Here is an 18,818-nt window from a genome sequence, read left to right as displayed (position 1 = left end):
ATGCACGCGCACGCCGGTGCGTGCGTGCGCACGCGTGTGTGCATTAGTGCCATGGGGTCTTTATCACTGTGATTGGGGAGCACAGCTGCCTTTTCCTACAGGCTGCTTGGCCCCCTGTACCCTAAGTACAGTTGGCGCTCATTCCAGTGCTCCGAAACCATTGATCCTTTCATCTGTCGACCCTCCCAGAATGCGGGCTGCTAGTGTGCGCAGCCTGTGCTTCAGACATCTTTGTATTTCAAGCGCTGGGCCCCCAGTGATCAACAGCGTCTGAGGTGTAGAGAATCTGGGAGCTCCAGAGTGGGACAGGAAGGTGGAACCGGAGGAGAGAAAGCAAGGAGCTGTTTTCTCACGTCTGGACTAAAAGGCAGCCTGGACAGAGACTTAAAGATGCCCAAGGTGGGTCCTAAGACTGGGAAACAAGACCAGGCTTCCCGCACAGAAGAAGTAGTTCGGGACTCCAGGCTTGTGCTTAAATTTTTACCACTGAGTAACTTCGAGGTGACAGGCAACTTAACTTCCCTAAGCTCATTTATCTAATTGAGAAAGCAGCAGAACTTACTTCCTAGGATTCTTATGAGTTTTAATTAAGGTAACTTCTGGAAAGTGTTTTACAGTGTTTGGCAAATAGTAAGCTCTCAATAAATGTCAGCTCTGCATAACCATATTTGGTGGTGGGGCCTGCTCCCTGGCAGCTGAGCAAAGCAGATGGCATGCAAAAGTGTCAGGTCTTCCAGTGCCCAGGAATAATGTAATGGAAGGGAGAAGCCATTAAGCGAGGCTAAGTAACTGATGTATTCTGCCTGGCTTCTAGACCAGGATTTGGGAAAGGAATAAAAGCAAAGATATTTTTTTTCACAAGCCCTGAAATTAATATCAACTGGTGCTAACCCAGATATGGTGGCTCTGTGGACTGACGAACAGCAAAAGGGGCTTATTATTACTCTAGCAGAGTAAGCCTTGATGGGTCTCAGGAATGTGCTGCCTACCTCATGGGAAACCAATCAGCATGGTTTGAGTTAATGAAGTCAATACAGAAACCCCGAGACCTCTAACCGCTACCCATGTGTCTGGTTTTCCCTTTTCCCCAAATTATATTATTCTTGATTTAGCTTTTAACATGTATCTGTCCAAAAGATTATAAATCACAGCATCTCCTCCTTGTGAGATGATTAACCTGGAAAAATCTCACTCTGGGCAGTTATGTTACTGGACATTTTTATGTGGCTCCAAGAGCAATGTTTTTCATAGCAAGCCTCCGTGGCTGTGCAAACACATACACACTGTTCGGTTTCCAGTATCTATACCCAATAGGGCAGGAAGAATAAAGGGTCTTTTATATTTCTGTGAATTTGCTCCTCCCAGGGTCTAATCTAGTGTCTGGTTTTGACCTGATGCCTCCCTTAGAAGCCACCAAGATATTATTCAATGGTCTTATGGCCACTCAAGTTTGGGTAGCTCCGATGGGTCATGACAGGGAAAGGCTTACTTACTGGTAGAGATTTTTCACAGACTGTTCAGTGCTGGTCAGGCTGAAATAGGGTCCCTCTCTCTTCAGGTCATCGACCTCTCCTCGGCAGAAGCCCACCCGGGCGGGAAGATCAAGCTGAACGTTGTAAGACTCTTTGGGGCGAGTTCCAAAGAACTGAAGGCCATTGGCAGGGTAAAGAAAGAGGGCGTAGGTATCAGACTCATCAGATGCCAAAACTGCCTGGAAAGTGTTCAGCTATGAAAAACAAAAAATAGGAAATATTCTTAATAAAACAAACAAGAAAAGAAAAACAATATAGAATGCAGGCAAAGCATCATAAAGTATAAGGGTCTTCCCCCTTCTTAGGATTCCTCCAAATTGCTTTTTTTTTTTTTTTTAAGATTTTATTTATTTGACAGACAGAGATCACAAGTAGGCAGAGAGGCAGGCAGAGAGAGAGGAAGAGAAGCAGGCTCCCCACTGAGCAGAGAGCCCGACGTGGGACTCAATCCCAGGACCCTGGGATCATGACCTGATCCGAAAGCAGAGGCTTTAACCCACTGAGCCACCCAGGTGCCCCCAAATTGCTTTTATACATTATATTCTTTTCAGTTTCTTCTCCAAGCTGTAATTGTATAAGCTATATTATTATCATAATCCTCTTTTATCATTTAGGTTAATATTTAAAAGATGCATAGGTAAGAACCACAGGTTACAGAAATAATGTTTTTAAGGTTTCAAATTTCTCTCATCCAAACCTCTTTAAGAGCTAAGAGTCAGTACCAAAATTAACCCATATATACCCACCACTGCTGCCCTAGTTTACTATACTAGGCCTCATGTGGCTCATTCATTCATTCCTTTATTCACCTTTTTACTGAACCCCTATTATGGACAGGTACGGTGTTAGCCATTGGCTGATGAAAAGGCCTCCTCACTGTTTGCACAGCCTCACTCTCTGTTCTCTTGCATCTGCCTTTTCACACCAGCACCTGAGTTGCTGACCCTCCTTTCACAGACCAGGAAACAAGACATGGCAGATCCCAGATCTGCCTACGGTCAGGTTGCTGGTACGCAGTGGCAGGCTAGCCGGCTCCAGAGTCGTTGCCCAGCAGCACTAGGCCACCCTAGCTACTCCTTAGCATCCCATTCGAGGTGGTTTATAACTGCCCCAGATGCTTTCCCCAGGGTTAGAGCCCCTGCATCCTCATCAGACTATGTCACATTTCTGCTCTGTGCCGTGTACTTTAATGTTTCTGTATTTTTGCTCATGTTTCCCTGTGCCGGGCAACCCTCCTAACCTTCTAATGATGCCCTTCTGAGGTTTTCCCTGATTCCCTGTAGATTTATTTCTGTTCTCTGACCATCTATAACGCCTGGTGTTTCTGGTTATCATTCTGGTTACCATTCACCTCGTTTTGCCTGGTTAGCTGTTTGGAAACTCCACTAATTAATAATTCACTTGCACCTTAATTCAGCCAAGTGCCTACTAAGCTAGACATTATGCTTGGTGCTGAAGGAAAAGGGAGCAAAGGAAGGGGGACTCTGCCCGGGGCAGTCTCACACTTGGACAGAAACAGCCATGGCTGAAATTCAGGAGAGTTACTGGAGAAGATAGTAGAGGCCAGAGGAAGGTGTGTGAGACGTCAGGCTTGGGCTGGGGAGGCGTCACAGAGGCGGCCTGTGAACTTTCATAAACACAGGAGGAGCCAAAGCAGGCCAGAGTGGGAGACCAGGAGTCTGAATTAGCTGCAAACTCAGCACCCAGGCCCTTGTAAAATCAGTCCTTGAAGTTCAATTTACTCTTGTATTTTAGCCAGACACTTTTGCCTTTACCTACCTAATGCTATCTTCACCCACACCTTCACATGATCTGTTAGTGGTAACTTCTTGTCTTAAAAAGGTATTATATTTAGGACTCTGAGAACTCTTCTCTCTCTTGCTAAGTGCCCCTCTTTTTTTAATTTTTAAAAAATTTTTAAGTCCCCCTCTTTTTACAATTTGGTAGGGAACTGGAAGGTATTTATAAATGCCACTACTTCCTAAATAATGTGACTCTTAGAAACGTTATTTACTGGTAAATGTTATTATTTTTCCATTTTGCTAGGCAGATAACAGTAGGCTCAGAGAAGAACATCACATCTTCCTAAATAAAATAGCAAACAACAGGAGGGCATCCTGCATTTTGTTCTGTCCTGGGCCCTTCCCCATATGCGGCTCAGAATCATCCACTGTTTTTCTATTCCTTTCAATGTTCAATTGCAAAGTATAGTTTTGACACTTTGCTGATAGGACAAACCAATTCAGGTGTTTAAACGCTTTTCAAGAAAAAAAGAAGCATACAACCTTTCTTTTTGTTCTCTAACATAGACACACTTGCCTTATTTTGCTTTCTTTATTTCTTTTTTTAAAGACTCTCTACACCCAGCATGTAGAGTAATCTCGACTCTACACCCAACATGGGATTCACACTTACAACCCTGAGATCAAAAATCTCGTGCTCTACTGGCTAAGCCAGCCAGGTACACCTACTTACTTTCTTAAAGCTCACACACTTAAAGATGGCAGAGGTGAGGGGCTGGTATGTTTGTTATTTTTGCAGTTGTTGATTGTTTCATCGGCAAAGCTTGACTGTTCCAGAAATAAAAGGCAAAGGATGCTTTTTAGAATTTCTCAAAGCTGGGAAACCATAACTTCTGCCAAATGTAAACAAAGCCTATTCTGCATCATGTCCATACCTAATATAGACCACCTCATCGATTAATGTTGATTCCCTAACTGCAGAGTACTCCTTTGGTCAGAATCAACAAAGTTCAGCTAGGGAAAGGAGAGTACTTGAAGAAAGAGAAAGGACCTGTTGTAACAAGCTAAACTTTCAAAGCTCCTGGCATTGATTACTTAAAACAAATGTAAGATAGGAAGAATTCTGGTTCTAAGTTTAAAGAAATTCTGTTAAGATAAGGAGCGGGGGGCGGTTCCACAGATTGTGAGGGAACTGAGAGGATGGGAGAGGAGGGAAGGGAGAAAATAAACAGAACTGTGAAAGGGAGGGTCTGGCTTTTACTGTGGAGTCTGGGACTTTAGCGATTTATTCATTCTGTCAGTCAGTTAGTAAATCCATTTTGATGAAAATTTATTCAGTGCCTTTTATATGCCATCCCTGAGCCAAGCACTTACACAGGTGGCAAGCCTTTATTTAATTTACTTGTCTCCACTGAAATAGGCAAAAAAGAATATTTTAGATAGAATTTATGATCCCAAAGTACAGGCCAAAAGAGTTTGGCTGTTTAAAAACCACCCACACACCAAATGATCACTGTTAAAGTTCTCTCTCTTGGCTCTACAAAATTCTACATCTAACCGCTAAAGAGCACACTTCACAAAGTCCTGAAGTACCCCTCCTCCCACAGCACTCCTCGACTAGCTTCCAGACCGGAAAGGTCTTCACATTCCTGGAGACCAAGAGCGCCTTTGCAAGAACCGCACATGCTCTGTCTCTGAAGATAAACCCTCAGATGGGCTGCCAAACCCCACAAAAGGGTCACTGGTTCCCAACTTCCTCAGGATCCCAGAGAGGAGAGAGGGGCCTCCATGGAAAGAAGAACAGCACAGAGGGTCAGGGCCAGTGGCTGCCTGGCTTCAGGGTTTCTGCCATCCTGTTATCCCAAAAAGAGAAAAGCCAGAGTTGTTAGCAGGAACAGGCTGGCTCTGACTCTCCCTTTCAGGTATGGGACATCACCAAGCAATGCTGACTTGACACATGGCAGAGCCAGGCTGATGGATACAAAACATACCCCTCTAGAAGCTTCTAAATTTGCAATTCATTTAATTAATTGCAGCCATCTGGCAAAGCAACAGAACAGTACCAGCCTTGTCCCAAACAGGTTGGCCTACAGTGGCTTACAGAAGTTACAATGAAAATGAAGAAGCAGGGTGACTCCTATAGGAGTTCTCTTTCCTTTCTTCCTTGGGGTCATGTGCTCTCCACAGTGGTGGCATCACTGACTTCTGGTCTCCAGGGTTTGGGGTGATCACTAACCTCCACTCCTTAATATACTTCTCCATCTCCCAGCACCTGTAGGTCACTGTTATAGGCATGTGTTCCTCTCATTCATCTGTATGCCCTAAACCCTACAGATCCTGCCCAAAATCCAAAGATCTATGCTCTAGTCTCTCATGTGACATCCTTCCTGATACTTGGGCTTTAGCAAAACTTAAGCATTTCATTAACCAATTTCCAAATATGTCTCTATGCAGTACATCTTCAGAGCTCTATTTTAGCCACAGGTTAAATGTTTTCAGATAACTCCAGACCTCCCCTCTTCTGGACTTGAGCTCCAGAAATCCAAAAGCCACAACAAAGTCCTTCTTTCACCTCTCATTCTCTCTGTGGGTTCACCCCCCTCCATCAACAACAATCATCCTTTGAAACAAGCCAACACACTTTAGTCCCCACATTGAGGCCTCTGATGGACAACCTTCTGCTCATGTCGTGTGACTGGTTCTACGACTCCCCTCATCCCTGTCTCCTGCCTTAGCTCTCTCAGCCCACTCCCAGCACAAGGCCTTGCCCAGAACAGTTTCTCCTGCCCCCTCATTCTCAGGATCCATTCTTTTAGCTCTTTCGGCTCAACTGAAATTCCAGGTCAACAAAACATTCCCCATATCACACAGATTTGTGTGGCCCAGTTCCCCACAACTTCTATCTGTCAAACAACAACAAAACAATTCTCCCCCTACCCCCAAAACCACAGCTGGAGTAAACACTAGTCCTCTTTATGTCTCTGTCAACAAGTTCTTTGAAGATCAGTACCATGACTTCTTTGCCCCGTATCGTACCTATGACAGTTGAAGACTCTCAGATTAACTGAACTAATAAATACTATTTGTTCCTTTTTTTTTTTTTTTTTGAGAGAGCGAGTGCACCGCCCCCCTCCCTTGACTGGATAAGCCAGTGGGAGGGGGAGAATCTTAAGCACTTAAGCAGGCTCCACACCCAAGACGCACAACAGGGCAGATCTCATGACCCTGAGACCAGGACCTGAGCCGAAATCAAGAGTTGGACACAACCAACTCAGCCACTGAGCGCCCCATATTTCTTCACTCTTGTTAATCTGTGGTTATACTTTGCCATTCCTGCAACATCAGATAAAACACCCAGTCATACCCACCATGAATATCCATGGAGAGGAAGGGCAACAAGTGAAATAGTTTTAAATGGTTTAAAGATGCCATTCCTCTGATATGTTCAAGTTTCCAGTAACTTTGCAACATAGGGTTAGTGTGTCAAGGTTTAAGAAAGCCACATAGAACTCACACAGCCCTCAGGCAAGGCAGATTACTATTTGCCAAAATATATCTCCAAAGAACTATTAAAATAAGAACTCAAATCACAGGGCTCTTTCAAGTATTCAGAAGAACCTTCAATGTGGGTAATTGAAAAAACATCCTCTCTCCAAACAGAACCCTTATCTCCTTTCAAAACGAAACAAATTCTGAAGCCAACTCAGCATATGGCAATGTCTGAAGAAGGATTTTAACTAGAAAAGTAAGAGAGATGGAATCTACAAATCTTTCTGTACTTCTCACCCAAAAGAGACAGAAGTTGCAGTTCCAAAAACCTAGTATTTAAGAAGAGTCCTTATGCAAAGGCCTTACATCACAGGGTCCTTACGAGGTAGAGAAATTTAAAAACCAGAATCTGCTCCTATCGAGCCAACATAGAGGAGCACAGATTGGCTGAGCATCCACACCCACTAGGTCTAAAAGAGCAGAATGACTACTTAAAAATGCCATCACAGTTAATTCTGATAACAATCCTGTAAGGTAGGCATTGCTTCCCCATTTTGCAGGTTAGGAAATAAGAATGAGGCTGTCATTGCTTCCAAAGTCTCCAGATAACCTTCATAATGCACATCTTCTTTCAAAATGTTTTTATATTGTCATGGTCTTCACAACCACCCTGAAAGTTGGGTGAAAGAGTGGTATTCCCATGTTACACATGAAATTGAAACAATAACTGACAAAGTCATCTTATCTGTATTATAATTTTGGTTTCAAATAAGCTGTGAAAAAAAATGGAATCTTAAAGCTCTAGTGTGATTTCACCATCCCAGCATTTCTGTGCAACTCTTCATCTCCAATTCATCTCACTCAGCTCAACTTCATCATTATTCTGTTGAAAAAGTGAGACAGATGCAGCTGAATTCTACTCAAAGCATTGGAATACTAATTTGGAAGTAATAAGGTATCAGCAGCATCCTTGGTAGCCAGTTCCATTGTAAGTTCATTCTTCCTTTGAATGAAATATGATTCCAAGTACTCTTCTGGTACTAAGAGCAAATCAAGCTTTATTTATTGCAAGTCTTTGGGAAAAGCACAATTATTGTGTCCACCTACATCACTTGAGCCAAGGAAATGGATCTTGCATGAAAAATTTGGGTTAAAGGCTCCTGGGTGTCTCAGTTGGTTAAGTGACTGCCTTTGGCTCAGGTCATGATCCTGGAGTTCTAGGATCGAGTCCCGCATTGGGCTCCCTGCTCAGCAGAAGTCTGCTTCTCCCTCTGACCCTCTCCCTGTCATGCTCTCTCTCTCACTCTCTCTCTCAAGTAAATAAATCTTTTTTTTAAAAAATCTGGGTTAAAAGCAATAGAAAACAAAAAACTGGGGCACCTGCCTGGCTCAGATGGTAGAGCATGTGACTCTTGATCTTGGGGTTGTGAGTTCAAGCCCCACATTGGGTGTAGAGATTACTTAAAAATAAAGGCAATTTTAAAAAAGTAAGAATCAAGAAATGTGTACTCTAGGGGCACCTGGGTGGCTCAGTGGGTTAAGCCTCTGCCTTAGGCCCAGGTCATGATCCCAGGGTTCTGGGATCGAGCCCCGCATCGGGCTCTCTGCTTAGCGGGGAGCCTGCTTCCCCCTCTCTCTCTGCCTGCCTCTCTGCCTACTTGTGGTCTCTCTCTCTGTCCAATAAAAGTAAAATCTTAAAAAAAAAAAAAGTACTCTAAACATGCCTTTGCCTCACTAAGAGCAGAATTCTCAACAATTGCATTGTATTCTGTTTGCCATTATCCGTGAAATGCAAACAATAATCTTTGTTGTACTTATCTTATAGGATTGTTGTAGGAAGTCAGTATGATAAAATAATTTTTTTTAATATTTTTTTAAGATTTTATTTATTTATTTATTTGACAGACAGAGATCACAAGCACGCAGAGAGGCAGGCAGAGAGAGAGGAGGAAGCAGGCTCCCCGCAGAGCAGAGAGCCCGATGCGGGGCTCGATCCCAGGACCCTGGGATCATAACCTGAGCCGAAGGCAGAGGCTTCAATCCACTGAGCCACCCAGGAGCCCCAAAATAATTATTTTAAGAATTAACTAGATAGCTTGAATAAACAACATATATAATAATTGTCTTAGTAGTCTTTCCTTTGAGCCCTTACCTTCTCAATAAAGACAAAAAGAACTCTGGCGGGTGGCGGGGGGGATTCAACCCCTTGCTTAAAATCCTTCAAAACCTACACACTGTCAAAGAAACAATTGCAGACTCCCATCAGAGAATGCTCTGTCCCCACCCCATGGCTTTTTCATCCTCGTGTCTGACCACCCTTCTTGTTCAGTAATAATGCACCACACGTAAGGCCCAAAACACATCACACTTCACAGCATATGGGTGATCCATCACATGCTATTTCTTCTGAGACTGGTCCACTACGCTCAACTCAGATTCCAAACTACTTCTTCATTAAAACTTTCCCAGATTGGGTCCCCAAAGTTAGTCTTTTTTTTTTTTATTAACATATAACGTATTACTTGTTTCAGGGGTATAGGTCTGTGATTCATCAGTCTTACACAATTCAGAGCACTCCCCATAGCACATACCCTCCCCAGTGTCCAAGATACAGCAACAGTTAACATGATCAATGTCCCCACTAAACTATGAGTTCCTTGGGCGTGAAGAGTATTTCCTTTCACTGTGTCTATACCAGTTCTGAACTATAGTAAGTGTGCAAAAACAGTTTACTGGATGAATAAATCTTAATTACATTTAAATATAAATTGCTTATAACACACACTTATATGCATATGCCACATATATTTTTACCAAAAAAAAAAAAAGACTGGCAGAAAACAGAATAAAGTATTAGCAGTGGTAACCTCTGGTTAGTGGAGTTACAAATAATGTTTATAATTTTCTTTTTTTATATTTTATATTTTATGTTTATATTTTCTTATTTTCTAAGTTTTTTATTATTAGGTATGTTATATTTAATTTTATTTTTTTAAATTTATTTTAGAGAGGGAGAGCACAAGTGGGGGGAGGGGCAGAGGGGGGGAGAGAGAGAGAGAGAAAGAGGAAGCAGACTCCCTGCTCAGCAGGGAGCCTGAAGACAGGCTTGACCCCAGGACCCTGAGATCATGACCTCAGGTGAAATCAAGAGTTGGTTGCTCAACCACTGAGCCACCCAGGTGCCCCTCTAATTTTAAATAAGTGTTTTAAACTTATATACAAAATGAATGAGTGAATATGAATGAATGCAACATGATGATGAGGAGCCTTATCTTATTCATTTTCTCCAACCCTCCACCTAGCCCAATGCCCTGTACAAAGGAAGTGCCCAATATATTTGTTCGAACTGACTGTATTCTGTTGAATTGAATAACTGATATGAAACTCACATCTGTAAAAAAAAAACAAAAACAAAAACTAAAACTAAATAAAACTAAATGTCTCACAAAAAAATGAATGTCCAAAAAAAAAAAATCACAAATTGAAATATCTTGTATTTCTAGATCTTCTTAGAATAGCCTTTTAGGGATATTTTTCTTACAGAACACAAAACAGGAATGGCCACCATCTTGAACTACTCTGTGAGAGCGGGCAAGCTGCTTAATCTTTCAGGGAGGATATGTGCCATCTTCCTATAGCTAAGAAATACTATGATGAGTTAAAATAGAGATAAACTGTAAGAGTTTCAGCCCTTCCAGTATGACATTTTAGATTCAGATCTTATTTCACAGGAGGAAGCCCTTACCTATTCCAGGAATGAGGCAGTTCACCATTTGCCAAGCCGCCCTGGTCCCACCTGACGTCCACTGGAGTACTTTCAATGTTGCTGCCCAGGGGCACCTGGGTGGCTCAGTGGATTAAAGCCTCTGCCTTCGCTCAGGTCATGATCCCAGGACCCTGGAATCGAGTCCCGCCTCGGGCTCTCTGCTCAGCAGGGAGCCTGCTTCCTCCTCTTTCTCTACCTACTTGTGATCTCTGTCTGTCAAATAAGTAAATAAAATCTTAAAAAAAAAAAAAATGTTGCTGCCCAGCCTAAAGACTGGGAGCTTGGATTGTTTTACTTTCTCAGGTAGACTGTAAAAGAAATGGAGGACAGTCCCCTGTAAACCAGGGAGCATGTAAACTGATGTCTGTAGGGCAATTTGGCAGAAGCTATCAAGAACTGGATCCTCTCTGGCCCACAAGTTCCACTTCCTGGAATATCAAGTAAGGACATGTGGAAAAATTAACTTTAAAAAAAAGCACTTCACAAAATTATAATGATGAAAAATTGGAAATCGCCTTAATGATCACTGGACATATGGTAAATTCACTGGGTGGAATATTATTTAGATACTATAAATGCTGTTGTAGAAACATATTTAGTGACAATGAAACATACAATATACTATTGAGTGAAAAAATAGTTTACAAAACAGTATGTGCAGTGTGAACCCATTAGTGTTAATAGACAGTGACAGATAAATACAGACATTAATAGGAAGAAAAAACTTCTGGAAGATATAAATGAAAATGTTTAACTGATTATCTTTGAATGGTAGGAAAATGAGTGGTTGTTCTTTTTTAAATTGCCTGTATTTGCTCATGTTTTTACTTCAACGAACATATAATTAGAAATAATTCTTATATACTTAGAGGTGATTCTAAAAATAAACAACCCAACAGTGAACTGCCTTGTGTTCTGAGGGCTTTCCACATCTGCACTGAGGCCCTCATACCCTTACTAGAAGTAGCCACCTCTCAGATCCTTAGAGGACGCCTGGAGAAAACAGCCTTCACTTCCAAGCCACTTCAGCCCTGGTGCCACCAAAGGATACATCAGGTTCAGCAAGAGAGCGGACTCAGGAGAAATTCCAAGCCAGTTCCTGGGTTCCAGCCCAGAATTCAAACCCATCCCTCCACTGGCGCTTGGCGGCCAAGCATCCCTGGTCAGTTACCTCTCCTGAGGGCGGCACCCGGCTGCTGGCCTCCTCGTAGGCGCCCACCTGCTCCCAGGTGGCCAAGAAGGCGTGGGTGGGGGTGAAGTGCGCCGCGGTGCTCGGGAAGCCTGCGCGCACGTAGCGGGCAGCCAAGCCCAGCACTGCCAGGGACGTGTCCTCACGGTACAGGACCTGGCCCCGGCCCCGACTCGTGTCGATGTCCGCCAGGAAGGGGGCAATGGCCGGAAAGTCTGTGGGGAAATCGTCGTCCACGTACTGGGTCTCCCTAGGGAAGTCCTGAGTGGAGATGATACCGTTGGTGCCCACCTGTGGGAAGAGATGGACAAAAGGTGATGGTCGCGTACGCGCCAGGAGGCCCTCGGGCGGCCACAAGTCCAAATGTGCGCGCGCCCACCCTGGCTACGCACGGAGAGAGGGGAACCGCTGGGGAGGCTTGAAGCTGCGCCTTCCCTACCCGCTGGGAACGGGACTCCTGATTCAGGGCGACCAGCGCAACTTCGGCCCGCCTGACGCCCGCCACCTCTACCCCACAGCTTGGTGCGATGGGTCCAGAGCCCTAAAACTCCTGGTTCCCTTCTCTTCTCACTTCCCGCACAACGCTGGAGAAGACCTTTGGGTGCGAGGAGGGAACGCACCAGCTCTGCAGCGGTGCACAGCCTGCTCGCGGTCCTTACTGGAAACCCCACTGGCCGCCCCAGCATCCCCACCTCCTTTTCTGCCTGGGACGCTTATGCAGCTGCGAATCTGGGTCTGACTTCTTGCTCTTCCTTTGGAGGTAAAGAAAAGCAAGTCAGACAGCAGCATCGCTGCAGAGCCAGGTCCCCACCCCAGGCGCGCTCGGGGACAGCCCGGCGTGCGGACTATTTCTTCCGCTCAGAAGGCAGAGGTTCGGTGAGATCCACACTACAGTGACCCGTGGGAAGAATCTGCGAGAACTCTGCCGGTTCCCTCACCAAGCGGGGGCTGAACTTACGTAGAGGTAGCTGAACTGGGATTCGTAGAAGCGCAGGGGACTCGCCAGCTTCACTGGGGTTGAGCTTTCGTCGTCGCCTTCCTGCAGAAGCTGGTCCCCCCGCGATTGACCGTAGGGGAAGAGCTCCTCTGGGTGCAGCGCCCCGGCCCGGGATAGCAGCAGCAGCAGCAGCAGCAGTGGCGGCGGCGGCAGCGATGGCAACGCCAGTCGCCGGGCGGCCCGGTCCCCCCGCATGCTGGCTTGGCTCCTGGGCTGCCCCGCCGCAGAGCGCGTTCCGGCCCGGCCAGCCAGCCCACTAGCTGCGCGGAGCCAGCCTCCAACCTGGATCGCCGCGGGTGCGCGGCCGGGCGGGGACTCCGGGCCCTCCCAACGCGCTGACTGGCTGCGGCGCTCGGCCGGGGACCAATCACCGGCTCGGGGAAAGTTCGACAGCCGAGGCCACATCTGGTTCTTGTTAGTTTTCTAAGGCAGCGGTCGCCGGAGCGGCGGGGCTGGCAAGGTAGAAGCCTGGGGCTGTCCGGAGTGCTGCTCCGCCTCCGCAATCCGTGAGCGGCCGGGCTCGCTCCCGCCCTCCTGCGGGGACTGCTCGGCGGAGCCCGCGAGCCCCTCCCCCGAGACCAAATGGCCCGCCAAGTCCGAGGGCAGCGGCGCTGCAGGAGAGGACCTCAGCGCCAAGGGGGAACCCCGCAGCGGCCTGTGCAGCTGCTGGCTGGCGTGACGCGCCCCGCCAGGCTGGCAGGGCGAGGGTGTGGTGGTGGGGTCCTGGGCGCCCCTCGCACTCGAAGCATTGTTGCAGCCGCAGCTCCCTTGCTCCACCCAGAGAGGCCCTGCCAAGAAGCGCGCTTTTGTATGAAGCCGGAATGATGGGGGGTGGGGGAAGTCTAATTCCTAAATTCCGACCCCCTTCCTAAGGCTACAGCCTGGAAAGACTGGGCTACCCGCCGAAATGCCCACCAGTCTGGGTCTGGGTCAAGAGAGTTCTCTGCTTTGTACCTTTCCCAGGGAAAATGGGACCTGGAAAGACCATGAAACACTCCTGTGTGTGATGGGCTCCGTGTGCAGCATGGAATGAAGTATCCCATTTGGGCAGCGGAAATGGGTGAGGCGCCAGGGTGGGGGTACCTTGCAGGCTGGGAGCTGCCCTTGCAGTGGGCAAGAGGGTGGTAACTTGAGCCGCTCCCTGGGACTGGAAACCAGCTGCTAGATGTGGGGGAACACCATCCACCACAAACAACCGCTCTGTGAAGCATCAGGAGCCAGACGAGATTTTATTACCACTTTTATTAACAAGAGCTTGAAATTTCCCAAATAGTCTGTTTTCTCTCTCTAGCCCCCATGGGGTCCTTGGAAGCAAAGGTATTTTAAAAGATGGAAAAAAGCAAACCCTTGGAAATGCCTTAAGCGATGTTCAAAAGACAAATTTCTTTTTGTGGGTGTTTATTCCAGTTATACAAATCCTTCTGGGCCCACAGTACAAGCCCTGAAAACTTCGAAGATATCAAACTGTGAGAGTCCCAGTATCAGCACAAAGTGGAAAACTGGCCCAAGGCAGTAAGCTTCCTCCCACTGTGAAGAGTCATATGCTTGTTTTTATCAAAGTGTATTTCTGCTTGCACATATATGTTCTCATTTCTATGAGAGATAGATACTTTCACCATACTTAGGAGGAAAGGAATTCTCGAAGACATGACATGAAATGATTTGACCTAGCCAAGGTCACCTAAAGTTACTCTTTGATATAAAATCCTTCACCGGCTTTCACTAGGTTTTCCAAAACTCTCAACTGAGTTTAATTTTAAAAAGCTGACATTTATTTGGTGGTAATATAAGCTATCAGCTACTAACATAGGCTACCAGCTGTAGGCTACTGGCTTATAATGACTCCCAAAGATCCCCATTTTATGGTGTTCATTCCCTTGTATAATCGCTTTCCCTGGAGTGTGGGCTGGCCCAATGACTTTTACCCTACAGAATGTGGCAGTGGTGACAAGAAGTCACTTTGCTGATTAGTCTACATCTGTCTTGGTCACAGGCCCTCTGTCACTGACTGATGATGCAAGCTGTTATGCTGGGGAGGCCCACATGTCAAGGAACTGAGGGCAGCCTCTGGCCAATGGCCATCCAGGCACTGAATTCCCCCAACAACCATGTAAGTGAGCTTGGAAATGGATCCTTCTCATGTCTTGAGATAATACCTCATTTCTGGCTGATACTTCATTACAGCCTCGTGGGAAACCCTGAAGCCGAAGACCAGATTCTGGACCTGGAGAACTTAATAAATGTGCATTATTTAAGCTGTTATGGTTTGGGATAATTTCTTATGTAGCAATAGATAAGTGATACAGCTAGACACTGTGCTAAGGAAACCAAGACTTCAAGGAATTTAAAAAAAAAAAATCAGTTAGTTACATGGATTGTAAGTACCAGAGTCAGGATTTGAACTCAGTACTGTCTGATTTCTAAACCTCCACTCTGAAATACTAAATCATATTGCCACAAGGTTCTCTGCAAGGCTGTTCTAGTCTAGCTCTCTGACTTCAGCTCTAGGCACAGCTACCATTTCAGCTGAGACTTTAGTTCTCAGTGTAACCTATTTTATGGCGCAGAACACCTTCCCATGCTAGTTCTTCTACCTGTAATGCTTTTCCTAATCAGTCTCCTCTAGCCAACACTCATTCATCCTTGAACACATGAATAAAAATGCTTCTCTTTCCAGAAGCTTCCCTGGAAGCCACAATCTGATTTAGAATCTCCATGTGCCATGTGCATGCTATTATCATATTGCCAACCCCACTGTATCTCCCTGAGTCCGTGATGCCCCATGTCTCCCTCACCCCCACAGGGACTTTGTCTTATGGGGGCCTGCCACCGCAATGCTTGCCTGGCTCTTCTGGAGAAACTTAGAGAAACGTTTGTTGAATGAGTGAAAGCAAGCCCACAACCCTGGGGCTAAGATCCCTATCTGCGGACACAAATGAAACACCACCTTTCCTGCTAATCTGAGCCAAATTTAGTAATCCTCTTTACCAGGTAGCAGAGCAGCTCACCTTCCACTGTTTCCCAGCCTTTGTCATTCTCTCATTCATCCACCCAACAGCTATTTCCTGTGTTTACCAAGACAAACACAACTAGGCAAGACAGAATGGAGTATAAAGTGTGACCCCTGAGCTTAAGAAACTCTTGATCTGGAGGGACGAAGCATGAATATGAAAAAGCAGCAACATCACAAACTTAGCACAGATTTAACAACATAACAGGTAAGAAGAGCTGTGCCACAGACAGGATGTCACCAGTTTCGAATCTGATGCTGAGTACAACAAAGTAGATCCAAGAGGGCAGGAGCTGAAGTGAGCAGTGCTGGCTCGCTGCTGCTTCAAGTGGCTGGATTCTTCTTGAATACGCGGCTATAGACACTGGTGCTTGGGCAGACATTCCTTTGAGCTCTTCCTCTAATATTATTTTTAAAAAGACTATGGCATCCAGTGGTTTCTCCTTTAAAATGTCACTCTGTGTCTTCAGGAAAAGAAAAAATCTGTCATAGTAATTTCTCTGGTTAAAGTAAATAACTGAAGAAATACTTCTCTTGTATCCAGTCCCGGAGTAGAACTTCCGTGACTTGCCAGACTGGCTGAGGAGGGAGAGGCCCCTTTTGGGTTGGCAGTTATGAGAGGACCCCTACAGACATCTTAGTCCTCTTGGATTCATCTACACGGTGGCTCGGAGCATTACATGAGAGATAAGATGACTCAGGTGCAGAACTTTTTATCCCATGCCAGGAATGGTACCAGACCTCTTGCCAACAGACCTCATCAAGAGTCTCCACAGTCCTATTTGTGTGCGTGTGTGGTTATGTGTCTGTTAGAAATACCGAGACTTCAAGAATGACGGTACTTCCTGTTATTTTAATCAAGAGAATGAAAACACATTTGCTCCACAGTGTGGCAAATAGATGTGGGGATTCAAGACCAAGGTCTATGTATAGCCCTGACTGGTATGTGTGTATGTTTGTATTGGAGGTGGGCTTGGCAGAAAATGTTCTGGTTCTTGTTGCGCACAGTGATTCTTTGCATAACTTTACTATCCATTAAATTCCAGGGTGGGTATCCTAGCATGTAGGAAAAACAAGGCTGTGCAAATTAGCACATCTCCTCAGACTTGGGCTTAATTGAAATTGTTAGGCCTAAGAAAAACTGTGCACTGTTTAGAAGTTCTGAGTAGTTCTTGAGATAGATTTGGTGGGATCCCTACATTCTAATGACCTCCAGATAGACCCCAAAGACCCCTAAGCTTTCACTTGAAAGCTTTTCACTTTTCATTTATATCCCTCCCCAGGTGGGATGACACATCGAACCCACTTCTAGAATTAGGTCCTCTACTCAGAATTTCTGAGTTTTCAGTTTCCATCAGTGGTAGCAAGAGCCGCTCCTTCTTGATTACCATGGCCTGGTCTCTGGTCCCCATCGGCTCTCACCAGCTAGCTTTCATGACAGAAACAGTAGGGTAGCTCCCCAATCCGTATTCCCAGTCTTCTCCCCTGTGTGAATCCACCACAGATCGAAGGAGAGGAGTGTTCTTTCGGGTTCTCTCACAGCTACAGTCACCATCTGGCTGAGTCCTCGCCAACCCGCTAGCAGTTTGCTGAAAGGCTGGTGACTTCCGGGAGGGCCCTTACCTGGGTGATTCCTGGGGATAGTTGCATCTTTCTCCAGTCTTGCTGCCTTACATGTGGATGTGTTGGTTTGAGCTTGGACAACCGTCTTCTTCAGACCGTAGTGACAACTATGAGGACAAAAGCATGGCAAGGCAAAAAGACAGATAGGAGATGAGTGTCTCAGTCGGTGAGTAACTGCCTACCCCCAGACTGTCTGTTCCGTGAGAAAACCAACCCGCGTTGCTGTAAGCCACTGTCACATGCCCCCGTACCTAATCCTGATACTTGGCTAACTCCTTTCTCTACATCTGTCTAACACACAAATATGACCACCACACACTCCTGTCTAGGCCCCTTGGGTCGATCCTCCCTCACCTGCAGGCTGAACCTTGAGCTGGAAAGGCCCTGAGGCTTGGCCTCTGTTTGCCGTCTCCTGCCCTTTCCTACCTAGACCTTTAGCAAAACTGAGCTATTAGTAGTCCCCCATCCGCACAGAAAGCTTGACTCCAGTGTGCCCGTTTATGCTGTTCCTTGCCTGGAACCCCCTTCTGATCTCCTGATGATCTCTCACGGCCTCCAGCACTCAGTTCAGACATCACTTCACCTCAGCAGCCTCCCAGAGTTCTGGCAGGCTCTGAGGGATTGGAACACCTGGGCATACTCCCATCTCAGGGCCTCACCATAAATACTGAAGTGGTCTATTTCTATCTGTCCCTTTAACTGGTTAAAAGGGCCTCAGGGCTAGTTTCCATATAATGGCACACTTTAGTCTTCTCTTCTTCTTATGCCCTCTAATGGACTTGGTACATCTATTTCAGATCATTTTTACCACAAGCCTGAGCACAGAGAAAGAGACAGGCCTTGATAGGCCTCTAGAGTGTGAACTAAGCCTAAAGGCAGGACCGTATCTTCCTCATCCTGAACATCCCAGGCTTAGCAGAGTAGCTGGTACAAACTTCTGGGCTGTTTAGTAAACCATTGTTGATTTGAATTGGGAAAGAGTGTTGTAAAGAGATCTTCCCCAATAAATAAATAAATAAAAAGAAATTTTCCTTGACTCCCACACTTTTTCCTGAATAATCTACTCTCTGATTCTTCACCTATTAGTTATATTCTGGATTGTTGTGGAATAAAAGGAATTAACAGGTGTGGCTTTTATGATGGTAGCCATCATATACCTTCACTACTAATTATATTTGAAGGTATTATGGCTAATGGCCTTATTTTCCTCTAGAAAGAACGGTGCAGAAAGGCCAAAACTGTTCTCTCTCTCCTTGCAACTCCATTGCAAACATGGCCTGAACCTCACAAATAAGCCCTTAACATCAGCATCCATCTTCTTCACAAAGACTTCCCTCCCCACCCTGACTGCAAGTTCCTCAAAGGGTCTACTTTTCACTTCCTTTAAATACACCCAACACTATCTGATACAATGTTGAATAAATAGGGCTGGTCAACTTCTAATGAGTTGAGTGACTGCCCAAGGGTGAG

General features: G+C 45.6%; 1 protein-coding gene and 1 long non-coding RNA gene across 5 annotated transcripts in view; both read right to left on the bottom strand.

Moving 5' to 3' along the window:
- NID2 (nidogen 2) overlaps positions 1-12,996 on the bottom strand; it is a 61,106-nt gene extending 48,110 nt beyond the window's left edge. For 2 of the 4 annotated variants that reach the window (XM_032871108.1, XM_032871109.1), the window contains exons 1-3: positions 12,677-12,996; positions 11,701-12,009; positions 1,494-1,726 (exon numbers count right to left, since the gene is read on the bottom strand). In XM_032871108.1, coding sequence (XP_032726999.1) covers positions 1,494-1,726; positions 11,701-12,009; positions 12,677-12,910 — 776 coding nt within the window. In that variant the 5' untranslated portion in view covers positions 12,911-12,996. The remainder of the gene's footprint in view (positions 1-1,493; positions 1,727-11,700; positions 12,010-12,676) is intronic. The other 2 variants (XM_032871106.1, XM_032871107.1) reach the window with 1 other exon arrangement.
- Positions 12,997-15,709: 2,713 nt separating this feature from the next.
- LOC116875550 overlaps positions 15,710-18,818 on the bottom strand; it is a 184,535-nt gene continuing 181,426 nt past the window's right edge. Inside the window, exons 2-3 of the long non-coding RNA XR_004384220.1 lie at positions 17,349-17,455; positions 15,710-16,189 (exon numbers count right to left, since the gene is read on the bottom strand). This is a non-coding gene — a long non-coding RNA (uncharacterized LOC116875550). The remainder of the gene's footprint in view (positions 16,190-17,348; positions 17,456-18,818) is intronic.

The sequence above is a fragment of the Lontra canadensis genome, unplaced genomic scaffold, assembly GCF_010015895.1.
Source record: "Lontra canadensis isolate GAN:19392208 unplaced genomic scaffold, GSC_riverotter_1.0 scaffold42, whole genome shotgun sequence".
Lineage (NCBI taxonomy): Eukaryota > Metazoa > Chordata > Mammalia > Carnivora > Mustelidae > Lontra > Lontra canadensis.
The sequence above is the reverse complement of the archived record's forward strand: the minus strand, read 5'-3'. Positions and strand labels throughout refer to the sequence as shown.